This window comes from Astatotilapia calliptera, chromosome 7, assembly GCF_900246225.1.
Source record: "Astatotilapia calliptera chromosome 7, fAstCal1.2, whole genome shotgun sequence".
Lineage (NCBI taxonomy): Eukaryota > Metazoa > Chordata > Actinopteri > Cichliformes > Cichlidae > Astatotilapia > Astatotilapia calliptera.
In genome coordinates, this window is record NC_039308.1 from 64,894,119 (window position 1) to 64,920,849 (window position 26,731).

The window sequence follows — 26,731 nt, forward strand, 5'->3', positions numbered from 1 at the left end:
TGATATGAAAAGAGAGATGATACAGATGGGTGATACCATAGTGATGTCCTGAGCTGTGCAGATACCTCGAGCTTTGTTTGAACACAGAAATTAGAAGTATGGTGGATCTTCCTGTGATTGGCTCCAATCAATATATTAGAGTTTTTGGTAATTGTGTCATGAATCATCACATTTTTTTTTGTATGTGACATGCCATCACCATACATTTACACCTCATTCGCAATGGGTTGGACCCTTTTTGCCTTCAGAACGGCCTCAAATCTTTGTGGAATGGATTCAGAAAATTGCTGGAAACATTCCTCAGATTTTGGTTGCAGCAATTTCGCATCACACAGTTGCTGAATCACTCCACCACATCCTGGAGGTACATGGGGCAAACCCTTATGTCACCACTGATACAAGGTAAGCTAGATCAGTGTTTCCCAAACTTTTGGAGCCACGGCACCTACTTCACATTAGAACAATCACGCAGCACACCACCAAACAAAACTGTCACAAAAAGCACATTGATAAGTTTTTTCCGCACAGCAGACATAGTGGAGTTGGCTCGGTTTGTCCCCAGTATACCTTTTTTGCTTTCTTCTGGCATTTCATCTGGGTCGGAATTTTCCCCAGGGCCTGGGTCAGAGTGACTACTTTTTATTTCAAATATTTATGTATTGCTATGTAATTTCTTCTTCGTCTTCTTCTGTTTTACTGGCGGTTGGCAACCCATTTAATGTAATCGATAGATGATGTAATTGTTCTGCCCATTACTCACACCGATCGCCTGGAGTACTAATCAGGTGAAGCCAGGTAATCTTCCACGGCACACCTGGTCATTTCTCGTGGCACAGTGGTTGGAAACACTGGGCTAGATTGATGTCATCATGTAGTTCATGCCAAATTCGGACATTCCCATCCAGACTCATTAAACCAGGCAACTTTTTTCTGTTGCCCAGTTTGGGTGAACCCATGTGAGCCTCAGCTTGACTTGAGTTGCAACCGGTGTGGTCTTCTGTTGGTGTAGTCCATCTGCTCCAAGGGTTTATGTGCTGTGCTTTCAGAGATGAACTTCTCCATAGCCTGCTTGTAACAAGTGGTTATTTGACTTCCTTTCCTGTTGCCTTCCTCTTAGCTTGAAGTAGTCTAGCTACGCTCACTGGATATTTTCTCTTTCTCAGACCATCTTTGCAAACTGAAGGTGGTTGTGTGGGAAAATCCCACAAGATCAGCGGTTTCTGAAATACTCAGACAAGCTGTCTTAAAAGCAAAGTCACTTAAATCACCTTTCTTCCCCATTTTGATTCACGGTTTGAACTTGACATGTTAGTGTATTCATCTGTAACATAATGGCCTATAAAAACCAAACATCTTGTAATTTTTACACTAATTTTGCTTCATCTGTAATCGTAAAAAATAGTCTGTAATGCTAAACCTAGCTAAGCAAAGCTAGCCAGTTGCTGGCTATGGCTTCATATTTATAGCACAGATAGAAAGTGGTGTCGTCCTCCTTCCATGAACTCAGACAAAATACAGCGATTTGACCAATTTTGTTTTATTAATGGAATTTGTGTCATTATAATAATAAAATGTAACTATTTTCAGCCAAGACATTCATAACCAGCAGCAGGTTAAATTTGCGACCTACCCACTCAAGGTTTTTTTTCTTATTGGTACTATTTTCTTCAGTGTAGAAAATAACTAGATATCACAGCTGTATGCTTCTTTGCAGCATCCCAATTGCTTCCACTTCTGACTTAAAAGCACACAAACACAGTAAATGGGACTATCTGAAGAGCACTATAAGGTCAAGACCTTACATTATTGTAGAAAGCAACAAAACAAATCCCCTATTGAGCACCAGTGGAGAAGACAAACTCTCTTGTATCTGCAAGAAACCTCTAACAGTACCATACTTAGGCTGGGTGGCAATCCGTTTGGCTGAGAGGAAACAGGGAACGATAGATATTCTGAGCACTTGCTGGCTGCTTTTCTGTTATTGCATCCCAAAATATACCCCATACTGGTGGTGGCATATTGTGTGGTTGTGGAGGTCAGATCATATGATACAACACTCATAACTCTGCTTCATGGCAAAATACCAATTAGATAACCTGGAGCTGACCTACTGAAAAACAATAGGGTCCAGGTGTGTGAAAACGATGAGATGGCATGGCTGTGTTGTGTTGAACTCTGAATAAAACAACCAACGTACCTGCATAGTTTTGACATCTTTAGATGGTTGAAAACCCTTAAATGAGAGCATGTGTCTAAAATTCCACCTGCTACTGCAGATCTATTAAGCACAGTGGAGGTTTAAAAGAACAAATAATAGGAAGCAACAGTAACCCTGCAGCAGTATGAGCCATGCTGTTTTTGCATGTGATGTTTAAAAGATGACAAGCATACCCCGCGAAACAAGACCGTGTGAGAACAAGCAGTACCAGAAACAACCTGCAGATCACCTCCACTGCAGGTTAACAAGTTCAGCAGTCCCGTGTGGGGACAAAGTAAACAGCCTCATTGAAACGAAAGCCTTCCAAATTCAGGTTAATGAAATGAGTTGTGCGGTGGATGAGGTGGGAAATAAAAAATAAAAGTATCCGTGATTGATTCTTTTCACTTTATTTCAGTACGTTATTCATACAAAATAATCTGTACAAAGGCTAAAATAGGTCATAATTTTTTTTTTTGCATAGAAGGAACAGTGATGGAAAAACAAAAAGCCCGGGTGGAATGGCACAATAAACTCCACTCACTATCGCACACAGGCCCGATAACAATTAGGTTAAAAGGAGGGGATCAAGCTGCACACAAAAATACTGAGCTTTTCACTCCGCGCTGTTGAAGCGTGAGACAAATTGGCAATGGTTCCCACTTTCATCATCTTCACTTTGTTCTTTAGAAAAAGAACCTCTTCTTGACTGGCTCACCACCATTAGCTCATCTCAGCATCTTTAGGACAACAGTCCCTCAGGTTTTGTTATGCTTTTTTTTTTTTAAAAAGAGCCCATTTTCAGACAGGGATTGTATACACAGAACACTTCATGTATCATGGGATCTGCTGACGCCACTTTGCTCTTCATGCCGAGTCTTCCACTCCACCCCCCAAACCCCACAAACAAATTCTGAATCAAATCTAATTGACGGCAACATAAAAAGGGAATCCGAAGCATCAAGTCATTAGACAAGAAAGGCAATAAGCGTACTGTACCGAGAGATTTTTTCTGACACTCTTTCCTTTATTTAAAAAATAGTTGATTTAGCGAGTAAAGAGAAAGTAGTGCACCAGCTAGTATAGATATTCAGAGTGCTTTCACGTGTAGCAGAAAACTCCACAGGACAAGGCTGGCAGGTATCAGATAGTGCCACCCAGCAGAACACAACATCAAACACACCATTTCTAGAGCATACATTTCCACTGCTCACATATTCAGCTTCAGCACAGGGGAAGGATTAGGAGCAGATTACAGAAATAATATGTCGAAGGTGGCAAAAAATGATTCTGACACACACACAAAACGAAAGGAAACAACAACAAAAAACAGTTTTTATGTTCAGAATTTTTCACAGCAGACGAAACCCAATTACTGCATGTGCATCCTTCCTTCACCATTTCCGTGGCTTACTGGGAGTGCTTCCTTGGATGAGACGGAATATTTTATACTCCTTCAAAAAAATCAATTAAAAAAAAAAAGAAATCATGTTTTACTAAAAGATGAAAATGCAGTCAAAAATATATGAGGACTGTACTGACGCAAACACAAATTTACTGAACATTTACACCGCTCTCGTGCTTGAAGCGAAAACAGAGGCAGGAAATCTGGCAGACATAAAAAGTGGATAACATACAGTACAAGTGTCTGTAAGTGAGCATAAAAAGGGCACGGGCTGTCAGAAAACCAGCCTGTTGATGTGAATGTTAGGCGAAGTGGCAGAGGTATAACAGTAAGTTACATCACTTGTAAAATGGGCATATTTACAGTGAGCTGATACACTGGAGCGAGATGAACTCTGTTGTACAGTCGTCTAACAGTTCATGCTCTAAGAGTACAGAATGGGTCCTGCACTGGCAGTTTGAAGAGATACTGCAGATTATAGCTGCGCGTCCTAATTCAATTAAATTTGATCCTAATACAAAGAAGGACAACGACAAAAGCGCAGTATGTCTTTTGTGGACTTTGCCTGATACTATATGCCAGATTTTCCTTCTATTTGTTCTACGTTAATTGCTTTAACCGCCTGCATCGCTGAAACACAGAAAAGGCATTTTTGCATGTTGTAGAGGAACACTGCAAAGACTAATCCTCTAGGAAAAAATGCTTAATGATGTCATGTACTCAAAGTGAACTACAAATGGGGGGAAAGCCAATAAAAACAGAACCTACAACAAGAAAATCAACAGCATATTGTATAAAAACAAACATTTAAACAGCAGAAAAGTGTACAAAACGAACATAATTAAACAGCCGCCCCCCTTGTTAAAATGGCATTCATCCCCGCATATTACAAACACAATGTAACATTGACATAATCATGGAAAATGGGGTAAGGATTTTACACAGAGAAGAAAATGTCGCCCCAGTCAGATCAGCCGAGAGCAAACAGCGTCCGCAGGCTGAGGCTCTGACCTCCCAACAGATTTGCTTTATTCCCACTATTCTGCATTCTTGTATTTCTGTTACATGTGCGGCTATCTCGGGTTTCCTTTGAACCTTTTTTTTTGCAGTAAGGATACAGCACAGCCTCATTTGCCAAACTGTTTTGAGCTATTCCTCCGCTAACCCGTCTCAGGTACCTTACGAGTGCTTTAAGGGGTCCAAACCACATTGCCAGTTACTGAATAGCGCCAGGTGTCTGCAGAGTGAGGCAGTAAGTAAGGGATGTGTTGAGTTTGTGGAGGCAGCCGAGCAGAGGAAACGCGATCGCTCGTGCCTGCACTGTACATCAGCAGCTGTCATGTTTCCCCCATGGACACAACAGGAAGAGTTGGAGCATATGGGGGCAGACAGTGTATTACAGCCAGCAGGGTCACTGCACAAAACAGCACAAATTTGTTGCTTCCTGTTGCAAGAATTCCCCTTTCTCTTCCTAAAACTCTCCCTTAAATGAAGAAATCATCAGACTAATTTTTCCTAAAATGCCAACAATGACTTCAGGAGATACTCTGAAGCATCTCACATCAAGGGGGCACGTGAGTAAATGAGTGGCTTATTTTCTTTGTTAGTTCAGGTAGCAGGAATAGACAGTACTTCATTGATGCATCATTCAAAGCAATAAATTTAATTGCAGCTATAATGTAGGAAACAATTTAGAACGCAACCACTTGTAAAAGTTTAATTGGCAGCTTCCCTGGTAGCCAAGCTCAGCTCTACTGGTTACACATGAGCAGGCGATATAGGCTATAAATGGGAGACTTGACTTAACTAGGTGGTAAAACACAATCCTAAATTCCTCTCGTGCAAGTACAGTACTCTGCATCATAAAGATTCCACAATTCCAAGGTTATATGAGCTTTTACTGTGTTCTGAAAGAGTTGCTACTGAATTGAAGTCCAACCAACTTGCAGGAATCTACAAACTGAATCGGCTTGAATGGATGAGATGAAGAGAAACAGGGCATAGTGGCAAACATGACAATACAGGTCAACGGTTCAGTAACAGAAATTCAAAATAAAGATGGTAAAGACGCAACTGTGGTAAAATATCAGCTTAAATAGACAATTTCTTTAAAATCTTCCCTCTGTAGTAAAAACCTTTGTGCAAAACAATCTGCTAACATTCTGTTACAAATGTTTTGTAATTATTGGCCGGCTTATTTACTGCTATTTTTTGTTCTTGATTAAAATATAGCAATCTTCCCACATCTCTAATTGCACTTGCTTTGGAAAGCACTATGTCACAACTGAATACAACCTTATGATTCCAAAAGCTACAGTGATCCTTTGACAGTAAGCGAGGTCTTTATTCCACTGTTTCTTTGGAGATTTTGAAGCCTAGAGCAGACACACCGGAGGGCATTTTTTGAAGTCGCCACAGCAGATGGAATATTTTCAGTCTCCAGGAGGAAGGCTGGCACTCTGGCCCCCTGCAGTGAATGTAGATGTAAACAGACATAAACTGATGTGTCCTACAGGGCATGTTGCCATACATATCAGTCTGAGCTTTGATCTGGCAACACTCTCACACTCCCATCTCGCCCCACCTCTGGTTGCTGCGAGAAAATGAAGCCTACGTAAAATTGAAGGGGGTTGCAAACCGGAGGTGTAAACGTGTGATGAGCAGGAATGTCAGCAGAAGCACTGGATGGAGCATGAAACTCATTGCTGCCTGACACGGAGAAAGAAAATTAGAGTGAAAAAGAAAAGATAGAGGCAGGGTTGAGTTGCAAGCCGCCGAGAGAAAGCACGAGGAGTGCGGTGTGAATGGATGAGATCTTCAGTACAGAAAGGCTAGAGCCACCTCTGTTAACGCTATTGATAGCCGAAACGAGACAGCGTGTCTGCTCGGTTTTTGCTCCATCCTGCCCTTGATTCTAAGTGTTTCTCAGTGGGTTTTTTCTCCTCTGCAGCTTGAACTGTGTGATAAAATGCATGCGCGTACACAACCCAGTCTGCTTTCTCAAAGGGGGGACTTTATCACCTAGATCTCTACAGCTGACAGTGCTGCTGGAGCCCTAATAAACAGCCATTTTACATCATTTATATTGTCTAACAGGGAACGGGTACGCTGCTGCGTGGCAGCACAAAATGCATGTGTGCGAGTTTGTTCGCAGACAAATGTTTGGTGTAAAATGAATCCACCGATGACTCCTCGTGCTTACGCGATGCTCCTCCATGAAGCTCATTTCACCTAAACCTCTGCATCCTTACGTGCCTTTGCCCGTCTGCAGCAATGTTACCTCAAAACCAATCCCACACACATACCCACACACACATTGCACCGATCTGTTCGACACTTACATTCCACAGGATGATATACTTACAAAAGCAAATCCAACAAGAAAACAATACGTTTAAAATAAAAATAATAACAACGGTCATTTCATTGATAAATCAGTGAAGTAGAAAACTAGCATGCCATGTTGGATCTTTTTCATTTACAAGGGGAAAAAAACAGGGCTAGAATTTAATAAGCATGAAGAAAAAAAACTCCACATGAGGTGGAGGGTTTTGTCACTTTCGTGGGTTTTTTCGCCCTGTGGGGCTGTTTGGGCATTTGTAAAGTCTTCATTGTCTCAAAGTCTGTCTTTCCCTCCAGCAATTGGTTAGTTCAAGCCAAAGAAGAACAGAAAAAGCCAAAAAACAAGTGTACTCAAGAGAAGGGACAACATATGGGATTCTCTTCCTTGCCAAAAGTAGGTGCCTCTTCTCTTCCAGTTGTGTTACTCTTTGGCAAAATGAATGGTGAGAGGAGACAGCAGGACAGAGCAGCTGGAATCTGTACAGACGATCTGAGAAGGGGGAAAAGGATGCTCTAAAGAGGGAAAGCATGGATGTATGTTTGAATCAGAGTCTTTATCCCATCAAGCACTGGGGCTCCTCTCCATTTGGTGCTTGTCCCAAGGCTAAGCGTCATACTTCTTTCCCGTTCTGTGAATGTGGTGGAACAATGTCATGGAGAATGCCATGCCCAGGAGCTGTGGAGGAAAACAAGGAGATCGTGAACACATGCTCGTGTCTGTCTATAGTATCTATTTATGTGTAATATATGGGCAGGTGTGTCCGTGTGGTCTATTTATGTTGATGCCTTGGGCTGCGTTTCTGATGCACAATGAATCGTGTGCTGAATCACGAACACATTTTAGTTCAGTTTCTTTTTCTCAGATGGCCTTCAAATGGAAGCTCTGGAATCTTTGTGATGGCAAAATGTACAGTGTGTGCAAGCATTAAGCCAGTGAAGTAAATTGAGATGCCATTGAATCAAAGTAGCCAGCTATGTCTTTGAAGTTTCCATTACTGCTGATACTTCCACATCAAACACAGTCGCAAGGCTGATCCTAAAACCATTATCTGGCAAAGTTGTGATGACAGGGAAACTGAAAAATACTGAATGCTGCATAGTTTTTAATAAAAAAAGGAAATGTGGACTCCACTGGGGATCCCTATGGTCTGTGATTAGCTGGGGAAAGCTGCTGATTCGCTTTTGGTTTCACTCAAAACCTAATTCGCAGAGCGGCTTCAGAGAAAATGCCACCTTAAACTGGCGTCAATCCAAAAAAAAGTGCCATTTTAGGTAAACATCCAGCTGAGACGGAGTTAGGACAGATGAAAAAGTGCTTCAGAGCCAACCCAATTATTTACATCTGAGCTCATCTGTCTCTGACAGAAAGTTTCTGCTGTCTGCTTCATTCAGTCTGAGAGACAGGATGACAGTTGCTCCTGAAGGATGCTTTAAAGCTCAATCACAGATTCCTGCTTAAAATGTGGAAATATTTCTGGGATTTCTGAAGCATTGTGGATAAACACACACCGTACATACCATATTTTCCGCACTATAAGGAGCACTTAAAATCCTTTAATTTTATCAAAAATCAACAGTGTGCTTTATAATCCGGTGTGCCTTATGTATCAGAATCAGAATCAGAATACTTTATTGATCCCTAGGGGAAATTATTAAATTCTGGTTGTGCTTACTGATCTCGAACCAATTTTATGCGGTACACGGTGCTCAAAAATCTGTCAAAAATGTTTCAGTACGACTTTGGTAAGCTATGAAGCCGCGCAGCTTGATGGATTGTTGGAGCATTATGGCTGCTGTAGTCAGGAGCCTCGCGGACTCGGTGTAATCTGGGTCCAAAAATCTGTCAACTTCAGGTCCCAAAGTCAAACGAGCACTGCGGCATCACTGAGAGTTAAAAACTGTCTAAATTCTTTCATCTTTAATAAAATGATCAGTGTTGTTGCTTTACCAGGTGTAACAATTACGTTTAACATCCAGGCATCCATGAAAACAGAATTAGTTACATTTAACAGAGTTAGAAGTTAGCAGGAAGTTAGCTCGCTAGCTTCCACCTAAACCTGATATTGCATGTTCTGAATAAGAGATTTCTGAAACAAATTCAAATGTACAGCTCTGCTATCACTTCCAACATAAATGAAGACAGAAAACTAAACAGCAGTGACGTTTGTAGGGTTACTGAAGTTGGGCTAGCTGGTATATAATGATGCGCTACGTGATCGCTAGTGACACAGCTATGTTAGCATAGCATAAACACAGTGAAGCTAACTTTTTTTACACTCGATAAAAGTTAACATGAGAGTTCCCGATGGTTAGGGACAAATGCAATCACATGGCAGGATGCTGTAAACAGACCAAACTTCAGTCAGGAGAACAACTGAGATAATCCATCCACAATATTAGGTTAGTCATTAATATACCGCAACAACATGGGAATAGAGCAGCTGCCAGAGAATTCAACAATTGTACGGAAGTGGAGGAAGCAAGAAGAATGAGCTGAGTAAAGTTTGACTTATCTGACTGTTTTGTTTCGCTTAATGTGCCTTATGGTCCGAAAAATACGGTACTAGCTTTTGACAAAGTTTGTTATTTACAGCATGTTTCTGGTCCCAAATCATTAAAAAACAAAAACAAAATAACATTATGGGACATTAGCTTTATTTATGATGCTCTTCATTGTCACGTCTGCAAATATTTCCCAACTTTACCTCTGGTTTGGCCTGAATCAGAGGAGGATGTGTGTGCGCCCAGAAGTCTCAGTGTTCTGCACATGCCTGATGTGCGTTTGGAGGAGAATGTGAAATTTAACAAATTCTTCAGAGCATAGTGTGGTCATATATAATGCACACATTTCTCTGATGTGACTGTGCAAGAGCTACCCCTCCCTGAGGACATTATTACGTGCAGAATCATACAAAACTCAACAGGGAGATTTGCCTTCCTTGGTGAGGACACCTTGCTCTGAATGAACCATGAATTCATGCATTAGCAAAGTGAAGCCTTGTCCTGCGTGCACGCAGTCACAGACATATCAGGCTAGGCAGAAAGAAAATATTGAAAAACAAGTCTTCACAGCATCAAAAATAAAATCAAGGGCACGGACATACAAAATGAACTGTACATCTGAGAAATCTGTGTCAAATATCATCATCTATGTGAAATGTAAATATTGTACCGAAAGGTTTCATGGGCCGAGATATTAAAATATTCTGCACTTGTCATGCACCTTGGCAGCAGAAGAAGTGAAAAGGATTGGAGGGTAAGGTGCAGTCAGAGATGTCGGGTGTTGTAGATTAAACGGACTTAGGAAAAAAGGTGCACCAGACAGCTATTGCCACAGAGGATGATTCAGGAAAAAGACCAGATCTCTGCTGGATCTTATAGTGAATTTACAAAGTCAAGGGAGTGTGAAAACATTCTCTCAAGAAGGTGCAAATTGAAGCAAGGACCCCTGACAGTAGGGCTGTGCGATATGACCAAAATCTCATATCCCGATATAAAAATTCTATCGTCCGATAACGATATAAATCACAAAAATGTAACATTTTCTGTAAATTCTGTGAATCTCGGGCAGCTCGACTTGCGGGAAGGGTTTCCAGCTGCGCGTCATGTAGCTGGAGTCGAGTGTTTTAACCGATGCATGAAACTATTTTTAGACATAAGTTGTAAAGGCCGCCGTTTTCTTCGTGAGTATTTATTACACGGCGTGCTGCGGGGAAAAGCCTGTTCTAACGTTTGAGTCTGAGGTTTATTTTTTAGCACCTGGCGGCTCTTTTATACTTCTCATCCGTAAATAATCTGCTCTTTCACGTGATTCAGTTAATTTTGAAAAGTCTCAACAGGATCTTGAGCTTTATTGTGAAAGGTTTATGTGGAACATAAACAAGCAGACACGCGATGCTGTTACCGTCGCTGTTGCTAACGACAACGCATAAAAACAGGCGCTTGTCCGTCAGTAGTGTGGTTATATTAAATATAAGAGAAAGAGAAAACTTTAAGAAATTAATATAGCCACTACAGTGACCATCAAAACCATGAAAAAATATTGCCATAAACAGTTTATTTTGTGACACCATGAAACAAACGATAGCGTCAAATAAAACGATAGACGTTTTTATATCGCCGTCCGATATATATCGTTATATCGAACAGCCCTACCTGACAGGTTGCCGGTAGTGGCATATACAGACAGTCTAGCATTCACACTAACTTTCAGTTGTTACATGCGTGCATGAACTCATATTGTTGTCCACCATGCTCACACAGGTTTCTGTGCAGTTAGCTGTGCTGGCTACCTAGCGCTATCACCGCTTCTGTTGAAGTGAAAAAAAACAAAACAAAAGACGTAATACAAAAAAGTCTTGCAGTCAAAATTTGCACAAATACGGTTAAAAAAAAAAAGGTTCCCGTTGTTCTGTGAGTAGACACTTTTAGAGTGCAATCTCAAAGTAAGTGGAAATACTACATCCTGAAGAGACACTGAGATAAAGAGGGATACATCTGAAGCAAAGTTTAGTAGCAAAAGACAAACAGAAGCGCCAGTGGAATTTCTACCACCACTTGCTACAGAGCCTTTAATCTGCGACTCTATATTCAGCATCTCTGCTCTCCTGTCGTCTCATAGCTCCTTATATCATTCTTGGCACAAAGCCACTTCACACATGATCAGGGTGCACAAGACAGGAGCTTCAATATTTCAGGATGTGCTGGAGCCCAGAATGCCCACTGAGCATTAACCTTTTAATTGTTTTCAATGTTGGCAAAAGACACAAAGCAGGACAAACAGGAAAGAGTTGTTTCTCACAAATCCTCCTACCTCCACTACCAAGATGACCATGCCTATGGTTCCCAGCAGATACTTATTGTCATCCAGCCATTCCTCCACTTTCTCAAAGCAGCCCTGAAAAAAGGAACAAAACCATGTTAAAATACCATTAAAATATACATTTTCAGTTTATGACACTGTAGTTGGAGCGATGGCTGCCCCCTGTTCAGTTACCCTGGAGAAAGCTCAATCATCTGGTTTGCAGTTTTCCCGCAAGAAAGCATTTCTTTAATGTGAGCTATACCGTAGGATGGATAACTAGCAGGTGAGTTATTAAACACAGCTGAGTTATTGTGAGCGATGACATTTATATGCAGACGTATGGGACACATAAGCCGACGTGCGCACTAATCGTATGCTTAAATACATTCCCACCTGGGTTCATTCAAAGGCTACTCATTGGCAGGGATATAACGCGACACACTTAAGGGCGGTTTCAGCAGCAAAGCTGTGCCCCTGCTGGTCTGTGGTTGCTGAGGCAGCATGTAAAGTTAACTACAAAGCGTGTGGCCATCTCCTCTGGGCAAGATTACACACAAGCTTTTAATGATGAGCTTTCCCAATGGGCCAGCTCAATGTCTGTCTTTTCTCATTTTGGCAATTATATTACAGCTTTTAATCCTCTACTTTGGACACGCTAACGAACCACATGCCAGACCAATAGCAGATTAGAGTAGCAATACGAGGGAAAACTGGTGAGCATTGTGCTACACGGTTTTGTGAGAAAAGAAGAGCTGTTGTCTCGAGAACAATAGAAAAATCCATTGGATTTAGGCAATAAGAGGAAAACTTTAAAGCGACTTTAAGTACCCACAAAATGTTGGAAAAAACAACAGTGGATTAAAGCTTACAGATGCATGCCTCTTTTGAATTCGGGGAGCAGAAATTGGCAAGTATTGTATTTTAGAGCAACAAAAGTGTAATTTAAAGGCAATATGTTAGAGCACTTCAAATGTGGCGTTAAAAAGTAGGACGCTGTGGATCTAACTTCCCAATGCATCACGAGTTAATGGGAAGAAAAGTATCAACAACCCCCAACACGGAGCAATTGTTCACTCTGTAGTCACTTTGTGTTTTTGTTTTGCAGTCCCTTTCTTTCACTTTTCAGTATTTTTCTTGTTCCTCTTAATTTGTCTCTTCGCAGCTGTTCATCGGTATGCTTGTCCGCACCTCTCTGTAGTAGTTTTCCGCCTCGACTTGTTTCGTGTTGTTTTCCTGTTATGGACATTTTGCATTTTGAGTCTGTTGAAGTTTCTATGGTGGTTTTGTCTTTGTGGTTCTTTCACAGCTCTGCAGCTCTTTTGTTAATTTATTAAGCCAAAACCAAAAATGCACGAACAAAATCATTTCAAACCAAAACTTCTCGTACGCAAATCCTCGGTGAAGCACAACTGAACACTGCAACAACAGTGAGAAAACCTGTGATCACTAAGACGATGTAAGTATGCTGATTATTTTAAATTAGCCTAACTGTATGAGCATAGTCATAACATGACCTGTTAACAGTGCAACTTAATTTGTTAATGAGTTGGGAGTTAAGTGAGTTTGGGACCCATATGGAGAAGAATTGTCTAAAGCAGGGGTCTCAAACTCAAATGAGCCGCGGGCCACTTCTGGCACCGTCACCTCATTGGAGGCCACTTCAGTGTCCAAGTAGTACAAAAAAACAAACACGAAAACACCCACTAATATTTCCTAAAATGTAGTGTTTTGTTTGTTTTATTTAATTCCAAATATTGTGTAACAAGACAAAATTGCAAACATGAACACAATTTTTTCTCACTCTTAACTGTCTGAAACCTTTCAGTTTCAGTTGTCATATGTAAGTTAGCACAGGGTCAACATTGCAGTGAAATGTATTTGACGAGCAGAAGACAGTCACTCAGCAGTGTAGTACAGTGTAGTACAGTAGTTTCATTGAACTACCAAATAAACAGCTCTTTCTGGCCAGACACGTGGAAGCACTTTTGCTACAATTTTGTTTGTATTTAACAAAATAAAAATGCAGACATAAGCGTACACATTAGTCTTTGATTGCAAGTGAAAATTGTTTTCTTTCTAAATAAATCTCTCCCTGAACTAATACAGCCCTCAACATGTTTGCACGCTCTTGTTACCTCGCTCAGGTCCGCGGCTCTGAAACGTGGTAAGGAGACTCTGGCTAATACTTTGGGCTCCATGTCGGCTCATGGAACGAGCTTTACTGTCTGGGTCAACTTTGCTAGCGAGAGACAGAGAGAGGCGTTGAAAGGCTGCTCCAGCAGAACTTTATTGTTTCGGAGGAAAACACGAACACGGTGTACAGTCGAGTCTTAATAGCTTACTGGGCTCGTCAGGCACTCTTTTAGGCTGCAGTGGTTATTTTTTATATTTACATGCTTCCATCTCCCGTTTCTGCTCGGTAGCGCCTCGTACTTTTCGACTTTCCTTTTTCCTCCCTCCCTCACGCTCACACACAGCGGGAGGGGCGGTCCCACACGCTCTCCCTGCAGCAAGGACTACACCGCACATGAGGCTACAGTCTTAAAGGGCCATGCCTGTAACACTCTGTCATGTATTAAATCATTTTTTGTATAATAATTAAAAAAAATTTTTCTTCACATCAGTATGCGGGCCACAAGTAGAGGTGACGTGGGCCGCAAATGGCCCGTGGGCCGCAAATGGCCCGCGGGCCGCGAGTTTTGGACACTTTTTGAAAGCCCAGAGCACAGCTGCAGCAGTAATCAGGATGTACAAAAGAGCCATAGTAACACTAATCAGAGCCACAGTGGCCCTCCACCTGAAACGCCACAGACAGCGCACTTCTTCCAAAGTACAGCTCTCAAAATCGGAAGAATAAGTGGTTCAATCTCACAAATGGAAATTTGAATTTTAGCTTAGAACATTGCTTAATGTCAGGCTCTATATACGTCATAAAAACCCCTCCTCACTCTTCTTCTTTGGCCTAAAACTGAAAGATTGAATGTTGCTAAAGAGCTGAAAAACAGCCTGATGAAGATTAGGATCACAAGATAAATTGGTTTGGCTGAGATGGGGATGATACACAGCGTGACGCTCGACTGATTGTAAATATGGTATCTAAAAGTTTCAAGGACACCGGATGGATGTTAGACAATGTCAGACAGGTATCTTAATTGTGTACTTGAGCACTGAGGAGTAAAAACACATTGAGAAGTGAAAAATATCAGGTGCTGGAGATGTTGGAGATTAAATGGACTTAGGAAAAAGGTGCACCGCAGACAGCTATTTTTATACAGCATGACTCAGGAACAGAGCAGAACTCTGTTTGGATCTTGTACTGAATTTACAAAACCAAGGGAGCAGAGAAGGACAGGGAAACATTTTCTCAGGAAAGGGCAAATTGAAATAAAGACTCCTAATACTGAGCCACCCCATCACAGGGGGAGCATTTATGAAAAGACAGACAACTGTTTTACAATGACATATTCATACCGCGGGGACGCTAAAACGATTTTGTTATGTAGATGCACCAGTCGAGACCTTTTTGCTATTCTGGTTGTCCACTGTGCTTACGTCCCTCCATAAAAGAAACAGGCCTGTGCAGCCTAAAAAGGCTTCAGTGTCAGTAAAAACTTCACATGTATATATTTTGTAGGCGCACTGAGACTGCAAGGCAAAACAAGATAAAAAGAAAGAGTCTGGCGGTAAAGTGAAAAAAGCAACCGGGGTTCCTGGTGAGAGCTGAGAGCACTCTGAGTTGTTGCAAAAACGCAGCATAAACAGTCTGCGCGCACACACACACACACACACACACACACACACACACACACACACACACACACACACACACACACACACACAGCCAGCCAGTTAATTGCTGGCTACCTCAAGTTAACGTCTGTTTCCGTTGGTACATTGGCTGACTCAAGCAAACGAACAGATTACACTTCAGCACTCAAAACTGCACAAACGTGGCAAAACAAGTTTGGCTTTGTTAAAGCAGTTTTAGAGCACATGTTCTAAGTAAATGGAAAACCTACTATGAGGAGAGACAGTAACAATACAAAGAGGGATAAATGGTACCAAAAAAGCACCACAGAACGACACAGGAAATCCTTCCTGCCCGTGACCGTCTCCCTGTGCAACTCCTCCATCTAACACACTGTAAACACTGCCCTGTTTGCACACGCTCTGCAGCTAAATACCAAATGACAAAGTTCAGTCAGAGTCAAATGTCAATCATATATATTCCACCTCTGTAATATCCTTTGTCAATATTCTTGATATTTATAACTGAGTGACTTGTATATATTAGTGCTATTTCTTAAATGTGTAAACTCTGTAACATATTCAAATAGTTTAGTCTGTAATTGTTAAAGTCTTGGAGTAACCACATCATTTCCTTAAGGATTAATAAAGTATTCTGATTCAGCAGTTTTGGGCCCAGCATGTTTCCTATAATCTGGACAAGAATATTACGTGAATCATACAGAATACTTTCAGACTATCAGTTTTAAAAAGAGAAAAGTCAAGGCAAACTATACAGCCGAGATTAGGTAGAAAATGACTCTGTGTATCATTCATATCCTCCAAAACAAAAACTTAAATACAGTAAGTATATTCTGTGGAGTCTGTCATTTTAATACAGTAAATCTGTTCGTTTTGAATATTTTATAAAGAGCAGACACGTGACTCTTATACTTAAAAGCAAAAGCAAAAGACTGAGAAGCAAAACTCAACTCATCGGAGTCCAGGTCAACTCACCCTGTTCCAGAACATGTTGGTGGAGTTCCGCCCACAGTTCTGGTAATGCTCCTGGCAGCAGCGATCAGGAACTACTTTGTCCTTCAGGGCCTCGTGCCAGTCGGTGTATCCTATCACTCCACAGCATTTCCACTGTTAATGCCATACAAATGTCAGGTGGAAGATGAGTTAATGCTCTGTGTCCTCAGTGGCCCCAAAAAGCTCAAACAAACTTTAATTAAAAAATGTAATTGGTCACTTTCCTTTAAAGGACAGCAAAAAAGGACTGAAGTGTACTTGGACAGCCAGTTTGGGCTTTTAAGTTCACTCTAACGCCACAGCTACAAGCCAGGACATACATTAGCTGGAATATCTGAATAGATTTTAGTCATTTGTGCTTAAACATTCACACTAACGTTTCTCATATTGTAAATGCATGGCGTTACTTACCTCTGCCTGGATGATGTTCCAGGCATTTCGCAGGCCTATGTTGTTTTCTGAGTTGTACAGAGCCAGCCCATCCTTGAGATCCTGTTTGGCATTCTCACGCACCTGGAGAGGATAAAAGAAAACATTAGCCTTAGTTAGAGATCTTAGTTTGGAGGGGTTGTCTTTGCAAGAACAGTCCGGTGAGTTGCACCATTCAATACCTCTTTATGTTGTCTTTGTATTGGAGCAGGCAGTTGAAGCTTGGGTGTTTGTAGAGGCGCACTCGGATTATTCTACCCTTTTCAAACTGTCAGCATCCTTTTCACACAGATGCAAACAGTAGTGGCAGGTGTGCAGTTAAGTGCTTTTAGTGGACTGTGTATGACCGACGAATCATTAACGCAAAGCAATCCGACACTACAATATAAAGACATAAAATGCCAGCGCCTTCACAGTTATGGGTAACCTCTTGTCTTGTCAAATAAAAATAACTCTGCAACAGTAACGCGGACCGCTGTGTGATGTCTGAACGTCTGACACGTCATGTGTCGCTCACACGCTCGGCTTCAACATGCCCTTCAGCAGTGCTAGCAAATCATTTTCCTCTTGAGTGAACACCAACAATTTGCTCAGGGTTGTGCCATGTCTGAGGGAGATTAATATCTCATTCGCTGTGTTAATGAGATACAAAATCAGAGCTTTAGCTCTCCTGCAGTTTCATATGCCTGTGGGGATTTGCTAACTGCCAGGACAGATTGAGAGGCGCTTTAGATACGGGGTAATTATGACTAGAAAAATGACATGGACTGCCAGAATCACGCTGTACATCTTCACGGGCAATAAAAGTAATATCACAACAATAGGAATGCACTTAATACTTAAAGCTTGGAGTTAAAGAGTGTGATCAGGAAATCTGCACAGGACAAGAGAAGCTGCATTAGCACTGTCACGTCCAGAAACAACAAGGTGATTTTAGGTGTCAGTAAATCCTTTAGTGAAAGAATAAGGACGAAAGTAACAATAAGCAGCCAGAAGCCTGGCTTCTCTAAAATAATAACACATTTAATATCACTTGACTTTCTGTCTTACACATTAGAAATAGTACAAACCCAACTTTCCTTTGACTGTACAGAAACGACATTAAGCTTTAAAGTCATTCACTGGTTCAGTACCCTTGTTATTCAGCTGCAAGGCTTTTGAAATCTATTTGCTGAATTAGACATTCAAACTGAATTTTTACTGATTAATTAAAATTTCTCGGGCAATAAAATGCTTTAGTAATCCTTAAAAATGCAAACCCCATTTAAAACATCCTCTAAAAGCTTTGAAATAAGACGAGAATTATTTCAAATCCCATTCTTGCTCCTCGGCCTGCAAGTTTGCTGATGCAGATCTTGGTCCTCGTGCAGGAAAATGAAATGAAGAACAGCAGCACCATCAATCTCTGCCTTATGCTTTGTTTCTATCTGCTATCTTGTCTTCTCCATCTACAGTAGGCTGTATGTGATGTTGCTGGCTCATTACAGACTCCTCACACAGCCGCTGGAGAGCAGGGTCCCTCTTATTGCAATAAAAGTCTTCTTCCGAGTCTCCGATAAGTCACTGCACATCATTTTTTTGTGTCTTAGTTACAGTGTGAAATGAAAGTTAATGATCCAGATTTACCTCTAACGAGAGGCAGACAAATGAATACAGAACAAACAGGGAGTTGGAGGATCGTGCGGCACGCCGACCCTTTTCCTCCTCGCCACAGAAGCAGACAAAAACACGAGGCGATTTCTCGACTAATGCTTACACTGCCGGTCCTCGAAAATGTTGACAAATAACAGGCCTGCACCGTGCTGTGGCAACATCCGACTTCTGGGAAGTTTTGCCTGGATGTTGCCACGCAATATTTCACGTGTGGCATGTAGACAAAGCCCTGAGACAGAGCTCATATGTCTCATTGCATAGATAAGCTTGTAGTTTCCTCTGTGATGACCAAGTCCGCACACAGCAATATACGACTGCACATTCATCACAGAAATCTAAAGGGTTCAGCTTGGCCGGCTGAGAAAACACTCATAATTCACAGAAAAGACAAAAAAACAAAAAACAAAGAAAGACAAGAAGATATGCATGTGAGGGCGGTGGAAGGAGAAACCTTTCTGTCCAAACTGTTCACGTTCCCCGTCAATGATCACAAAAATAGAGCAGAGAGCGGGTGGTAGATTGTTGGAGAAACACCTGTCCCAGATCTGGTGACATGGTAACACCCAGGGGAGCAGGTACACTGAGACCTGTGAGGTTACACTGAATGCTCATTACCAGAGTGTGTGCCACGACAGAACTGACTGCTCCAATTTCCAAAGACGTGAAAGAACTGATCAATTCAGAGAAGGATACAGCCACCACTGAGGTGGGGGAACATCTGGCTAACGACTGGTGTCTCAGCAGGCTGTTTTGAAAATGCTGTGGAACATTTAGAGTTCCTCACGCAACACGGGAGAGCATTACATATTTACATGAGATTCTGTGAAAACAGAAGTGTCAAGAGATTTATTCTAAAGACACTTCTTCAGCTGAGAGTCAGAGAGTGGAGACACACACGCTGCAGTTTTTACTTGCAAGGGCGGTCACAGAGCGCTGACATCAGAGTGGGGGCCCTGTGAAGTGCGCTCTGTTACCGCTCTGGTCTTTATTTATATACAAAGGTAGGCGCATTCATTTATTACATTGGAATGTGGATGTGTATATTAGGGGTGCAACGATACTCGTATCGATATTGAACCGTTCGATACAGTGCTTTCGGTTCGGTACGCATATGTATCGAACAATACAACATTTTTAATTTATTTTATCAACTTTCCTTCTGACGATGCTCAGAGGATCTGCGTTCGACTACTTCGCCTAGGCTGCACTGTCGAGCGCAGATCCACTGAGCGCAGCGCAAGCTAGCAAGACAGAAGCTAAGCTCGTTGCAACATGGCAAATTGAACCTCCCCCACCCTCATTCAGATCTGACCTTTGGAATTATTTTGGTTTTCATGTGACGTATGACCCTGAAGGTAAGCGTGTCATGGACAAAAGTAAAATAGTATGTCGGATGTGCCACGCAATGCTCAGTTACATTGGTGGGAACTAGTGCGTTAGCGCAGTTAGCTCGTTAATGTGTTGACGCAGTCCAGCCCCACGCACGGGGCGATCCGAGGTAGCTCGTTAACGGAGCTAGTGCAAAGACAAGTGGAAGCAGACAAAAACAACAAGCACGCATGCTACAAACTTTGCCCGACTCATTTAGACAGCCGTTAGCACAGGATTCTCCTTATGGGGACCTGATATGTTTAATATGCTGCTGAGAATATAGCCCAGAAGAAGCGTATAGTAGAGCTTTTATTTTGGAAAGAGCCATTTCTCTGTAATAAACTCTCTTTTCCAAACATGAGTGATTTCTCGATCAGATAGATTTATTATTTCATCCCTTTGTTGTTTCAGCAACATTAAATTTAAAAACTGTAAGTTTGAGTTAAAATATATATTTATAATTTTAATAAATGACAAATTAAAAAAGCATGAACATTTTTTTGTATCGAAAAAATATCGAACTGTGACACCAAAGTATCGAACCGTGAATTTTGTGTATCGTTGCACCCCTAGTGTATATGTGTGTGTGTGCGCCAAGAGAGGCTCCTCTACCTGACACGAAGTGAAACTGCTTGTTAAGCTCTTATCTAGCAGGTACTGCTCCTTCCCTGCATGATAACGGGTCACAGTGAACTAAAAACAGTCTGAGTTATAAAGAGGTCATCATGCAGTATTCTATCATTTGCAAACGTATATCATTAAAAGATTATCCTGACTACTAAGTACAATTTTCTATTGACAAGAAGAGACGAGCAAAACGTTTATTTTATCAGTTTGCTCAATTAATATCTTACGAAAATTGTACAGCATCCAATTCTGATCTTATGAGGCTCTGAAAGGAAAGAATTAGTGGACCATTGGGAGTTAGTGTATTGGCACCTGCGGCAGGTAAACTATAGATAGATAATACATTTATCTGTCTGCATGTTCTGTGCATGCTGACAGGAAAACAGAGGAATTATCTTAGGATACCAACCACGGTCAGTGTTTAAAGACTAACAAGTGCTCAACTTTCCACTGAAAAACCTGAACTTGAATCTGATTTTATGGATGGCTAAGTGCTTAGGAACAGCTTTGAACTTTCAAAATGGCTAATATCTTATCTACATATTCACACTAGCAAAAAATATGAAGGATAATCATTGATTGTTATTTTAAAAACACTTTTCTTTCTTTTTTGTCCCTGCACTTTCTTCTTGGTCAACTACTAAATTAAATACATTATTGTTAAGTTGTAGCTGCTCCCCTGTGTTTACCAGCTAGTAACTCTGGTTCTTTACTAACTGTTGTTGTGTTCCGGGTGTTGAATAGCTTTTCTTGTGAAATTTCTAATCAAACTGCCCCAAACTCCCAAGTTCCCACACTGGCAAATGTTCACGTCACATTAACGTTCAGTACCAGAGTAGCTCACGTCATCGTTTACCCGACAGCTGCATAATAATTAAAAATATACTTTACGGTGAAATACTCCCTGGCATTATTGCATTTTTCTTTTGGATGCAGAAATGATGAAGCGACTCCACACATACTCACCTGTCTTCAAATCTCATCTATAATGCAAAGAACCAGAGATCTGCCTGCATACGCAGGTTTCTGACGAGACAGGCGGTGCAGATAACGCTGTTTTTTAATGTTTAAAAAAGTGACAGACAGTTGAGCTGATATTCTATCACAGTAGATTTCATATTTGATGTAAAATGCTCCGAAGTACATAGAATCTGAACCCAAGTCAACCTCTACCAAACTTAACTTCTGATTGTAGCTTGCTGTCAGGGTATGGTACACAAAGCTCACATTATCACAAATACCAGACTTCAGGCTCAAATGTTCCTAAATGCAGAGTTTCAAGCATGAAATTACCATTAAATACTATTTAAATAAAACATATTCAAAGCTAAACAACCCAGATCAAATTGCCACTTATTTTACTGTTTCGTGAAGCAAATAAAACTGTCTCTTGTCACATCTTCAGTCTTTTGCTGCATGCTCTTTAAGGATAGACCGAACCTCTTTCAAACATGTTCAGTGCTTTTTTCCTCTCATACGCAGTCACTGTTGGGTCACATACTGTCTGGAAACACTGGTTTTAGTTTCAGGACTACTGGGAAACTAAGAAGCTAACAACGTTTCACTGTTGCTCTAATTGCAAAGCTCAGGACAAATACATTTACTGCCCTGAAATTGTAATAAATGATGTGAATCCAAACAGAATCAGTGCCAGAGGTTTCCAAACAGCACATTATTAAACACGTTACTTAATTCCCTCAGTTGCTCTGCAACCCTGTGTTTTGTAGACGGAGGCCAGGGCACTTGACAGAGTCAGGGGAAGAGCCCCACTCCAGCTTTAATTGGTTGGGAAATAACGCACAGCCAGGAATTGAACATAATTCTGTCTTTGCACAAACGACACACGCAGCTAGATGTGACTGCTGCTGTCGTTGAGTAAGACATCAAGGATGTGCCACAGCCAAACTTGGCTTCCTTCCTCTTCCATGACTCCGTGTTTTCCTTTTTCCTGATTCTTTTCCTAAAGTTTTACAGTGACATCTAATTTCATTTCTGACATGGCTGACCTCTTTCTACCCCTTTTTTTGTGTACTTCAGCACCCTAACACATAACACATTCATTCTTCCCAGCATCCTTTGATATCTCTTTTTTTTCTTCCACCTCTCTCCACACCTTCCACCCTTCCTTCATTTCTTCCTCGCCCTCCCGACATCCCTACGTACATGCTCCGGTGCTTCCTGTCTCTCTTGCAAAGTTCTGCTTCCTCATTCTGAGCTAATAAACCTTCACCGGTGTTCAGCTCAGCGTGTTGGGTCGACGGCGGCACAATGAGGTCAGAGCGTTAAAGACGGATGGCTGTAATCTGGTTTGCCGCCCAGCCATCTGCTGCAGTCAGCTGGTTGCTAACTGCAGGGCCAGCCTTTATTATACTACGCCCTCTACATGGCATTTAATCAGAAAGCTTAACACCACTGGGCTGTGGAAGGAATGAGGGAGTGCCCACGCATAAGCCATACCTGGAGGCAAGACTGCTGGGGTGAAGAAGACGTGAGAGAAATTATCTATTAACAGGACTGAGCGGTACCTCCAAAGTAGGATTAAACTGGTGGAAACGGACGCTAAACGAAAAAAACATGTTGCAACAAACACAAGATACTATATGTTTGTCTTTCCCTCCCACCTGTCAACAGACTGTCGCCCAGAAGGATCACAGTATGCACAAAGAGTCAGTCATGACTTAAATATGACCTATTTGAGAGACTAAAATATCTGTTTTGCCTCCGTCGATACACGTTTAAAAGCTGCCAACTACTGTACCGTATGTCTTCCAGTCTTGTTAATAAATACCGTGTGATTAGGGGATCAAATAAGAAAAGTGAATTAGTGATTCCTCTGATCACAGCCTGTAGCAGAAGACGAGGGGAGCCTCACACGGCATACAAGATCTCACTGGAGACGGAGAAAAAACCCAACCACAAAACAAAAAGCAATATGTGAAGGTCGTCTGTGATTGTCCTTTTAGCCAAACAGACAAGCTTTAAAATCTAATGCAGTTTCCTAAATTTGCAGGACATCCTGATTAGAGCAGTCTGAAAGTGTCATCTCCAATAACGTGCAATTTACTTTAAACGCTTTGCCTTCCAATGACATTTGAAGACCAATAAAGGGAAATATATTTGGTTGTGATCCTCATTATCATGGTTTCACGTTCCATTAGGTTTAAGCCAGGATAAACACAGTAATTTGGCAAGAACGGGACAAACATAAAATACGGTGGGTATTCACTGGAACTTGTGCGAATGAGTTTTCCCCGGGTAATGCCCCATGCTTTGCTAATGCAGACTCAACTGATTTCTCATTTAGGAAATCCTCAGCACTACTGGGCTATCTTTTACTGACTTCACAGGTGATGGGAAAGGCACTGCTGTGAAGTCAAGAGGCTTTCTATTTAAATTCCGCCGGAGGGATCACGGTTAAGCCGGTAATATTTTGATGATAAGGCAACAGACATATTTACTCCTGACAGGGTGTGCCTGCGAGACCCGATCTGAATCTGAGAATGGATTGGCTGCTAAATGAATTCCTTTATCTGCCTGAGAGACTAGGTTTGAGCAATAACCTCAGAACAAAGAGGCAGAATTAGCTGATGTCCCGAGGGCCGTGTGACATAAGAGAGCAAATATATAAATAGACGGATCTATCAACGACATGTCCTTGAAAACAGAGAAGTCTTCATCGCTCGTCCTGCACAAGACACTTGTCTTCTTCGGGATGAAACATTTGTGGTTGGATCAGATTAAAGACGAAGACGAATTCAGCATCGGTAATATCCAGAGCTTTGCATGTAGGCATCTGCTGTTACCCCACACATTCACCTGATTTAACCTCATTCAAGGGGTCATGGGAAATATTCCTGGAACTAATTAGGGGGAGCCAACTGTTGGGGATTGAGTTGAATTTTGTGGCCTAACCTTTGACTGCTGTGTTAATGGTGGGGTGAAGACACTCAAGCTTCTGACAGAGAAACAACCAAATATAAAAACAGAAAACTCTGATACCCGGAAGCAACTGGAATCTAGGTATGCTTATCACACTAACACCGTTTATTGCTTTCTGCATTTGTCTGTGATCATCTGTGTGTGAGAGAGCTTTCTTTTAATGTCTTCAGCTGGAATGATAAAAAACAAAATTCGGACACAACACATAACAACTTACCTTATCTGTGTACACAAAGAACAGGATGAGCAAAATCACCTCCGCCAGAAGAATTATCAGCAGGACAATGAAGAACTGCCAGAAAGAGGAAGAGCACTGTTACAACAGCAGCACAGGCAATATTGTAAATTGAATTTGTGAACAAAACTCTGAACAGCTAAGCTTCTTTTGCAGTTAAGTGCTGTTTTATCTGAGTATTTCACAAACTTCACAGTAAGACTTGCATCTGTGATTTAAAGCGCATTTATTTATACTCCAAACTCAAATGTATTGTGTGACTCACGGAGATACACGGATCATCTAATGATCTTTTAATTTGGGTTAAAGCAATTGTTTGACATCTTGTGAAACATAAGGCAAGGGTTAAATGAGATGAGCTAGCAGTCAATTAGTTTAGCTCAGACTGAAACAAAAAGACACAAAAAACTAGAGCCTGGCTTTATCTGCCAGCTGGCATCTCTTAAAACCCAATAATTAACACATGAATCATCATCAAGGAAAAACCAAATAAAAAATAAAGCTGTAGTATTTTAAGGTTAATTGCCCAGCTATGACCCAGCGAATCACTTCACATGACTGTAAAACCAGCCCTAAATAAAGCTAGCTGGCGTTACCTACTGACCCCTCCATTTATACTGTTCAGCTTGGCTGGACAGTTTCTGGCAGCAGCTTTATATTTACCAGCTAGATTAATCTTCTCATTTTTGCTCTTGACAATAAAACAAATGAGTAAATTTCCCCCAAAAACGTTCCAGGTTTCAGTTAATGGTTTCATTTGGAAGCAGCATACACAGAAACCAACATTTCTCAAGACAAAAAAAAAAGAAGAAATCCATAAACATAAACAAAGCAAATTTAAAAAGGGAGAAGGAAATTAGAAAAAGAGACATGAAGGAAGAGGTGGGAGTGATGGTGGGAGGAAAAAAGGAGAATCTCGGTGCTGGAGGGCTTGTGAATGTTTGAGGGGAGTATAAAAGGTTTAATACTTCCTAAGATTAATTTCTAGCACAGCCTTGCATCTCATCTACTACTCTCTCTACTTGACTCCATTACAGCACGGTATTTACCAAGCTCTTCTGCACAGCACGGGAGGAGGCATGCAAACCTAGATTTTTGAAAAACCCATTAATTCCAAACTCATCTGGGAGGGAGGGTGCGAGCTATTATTTATGTCACGGCTCACACCACATAGTTACAACGGTTTGCTGCTGCATATGGCTTTGCAGCCCACAGAATGATTGTTGTTCACCCGCAGTTAACTTGTCATACTTTTCCTGGCATTTGCAATCAAATGAACTGTTTCTGCAAAGCAAATTGGTGGTGCTTCAGCGGCCATGTGTGAGAGCATGTGCTTCTGTGTTTATTTGCACACTCAGCTCTGTGGGTGCATGCTCTCATTTGCCAGCAATCGCACTGTTGTCTCACCTTGTTTTGTTTCTTTAAAAAATGTCTCAATAAAACTATTTGGCAGAAAAGGTGCACTGCAATATCGCTGCAAAGGATGTCCGGTCTTTGAATATTTCTAATCCAAAGAGAGCTGCACGCAGACCAACTTCAAAGAAATATGTCAAGGTAAACACTCAGATCTATTTGCGCTGGGAGATCTAAACCTACTCTTGATGTTTCCCCGTCCTGAGCCCACACCACCACCACCACTACCTCCCCAAATGTTTGGATGTGCTCGACTGGACAGACAGACAAAGACAAACACAACGACAGCAGACATGGATGCCCTAAACAGAATTATTCTGGCCAAATATAAAAGGCTGTCACGCACAGATGTGGCAGGAGACTCGGTGAGAAACATCAAAACTTTGATATTTTCCGTTGACTCCGATTTTTTTTCTCTAATTCCAGCCATCTTTCACACCGCTCCGCTCTGTCTTTGCGCTCTGCTCTCTCCTCCTGCTTCACAGTTGTTAGGCAGGTGAAGGAAGCCATGTCTAACGCTGAGGATTTGGTGGGGCTTTTGACTGATGCAAGAGC

At 41.4% G+C, this 26,731-nt stretch overlaps 1 protein-coding gene across 4 annotated transcripts in view; it reads right to left on the reverse strand.

The window, feature by feature from the left end:
• Positions 1-2,588: 2,588 nt before the first annotated feature.
• The window catches only part of tspan9a (tetraspanin 9a), a 193,352-nt gene continuing 169,209 nt past the window's right edge, over positions 2,589-26,731 (reverse strand). For all 4 annotated transcript variants that reach the window (XM_026176639.1, XM_026176640.1, XM_026176637.1 and 1 more), the window contains 5 exons: positions 24,746-24,820; positions 16,921-17,022; positions 16,492-16,623; positions 11,758-11,841; positions 2,589-7,620 (listed from right to left, as the gene is read on the reverse strand). In XM_026176639.1, the coding sequence (XP_026032424.1) occupies positions 7,549-7,620; positions 11,758-11,841; positions 16,492-16,623; positions 16,921-17,022; positions 24,746-24,820 (465 nt within the window). In that variant the 3' untranslated portion in view covers positions 2,589-7,548. The remainder of the gene's footprint in view (positions 7,621-11,757; positions 11,842-16,491; positions 16,624-16,920; positions 17,023-24,745; positions 24,821-26,731) is intronic.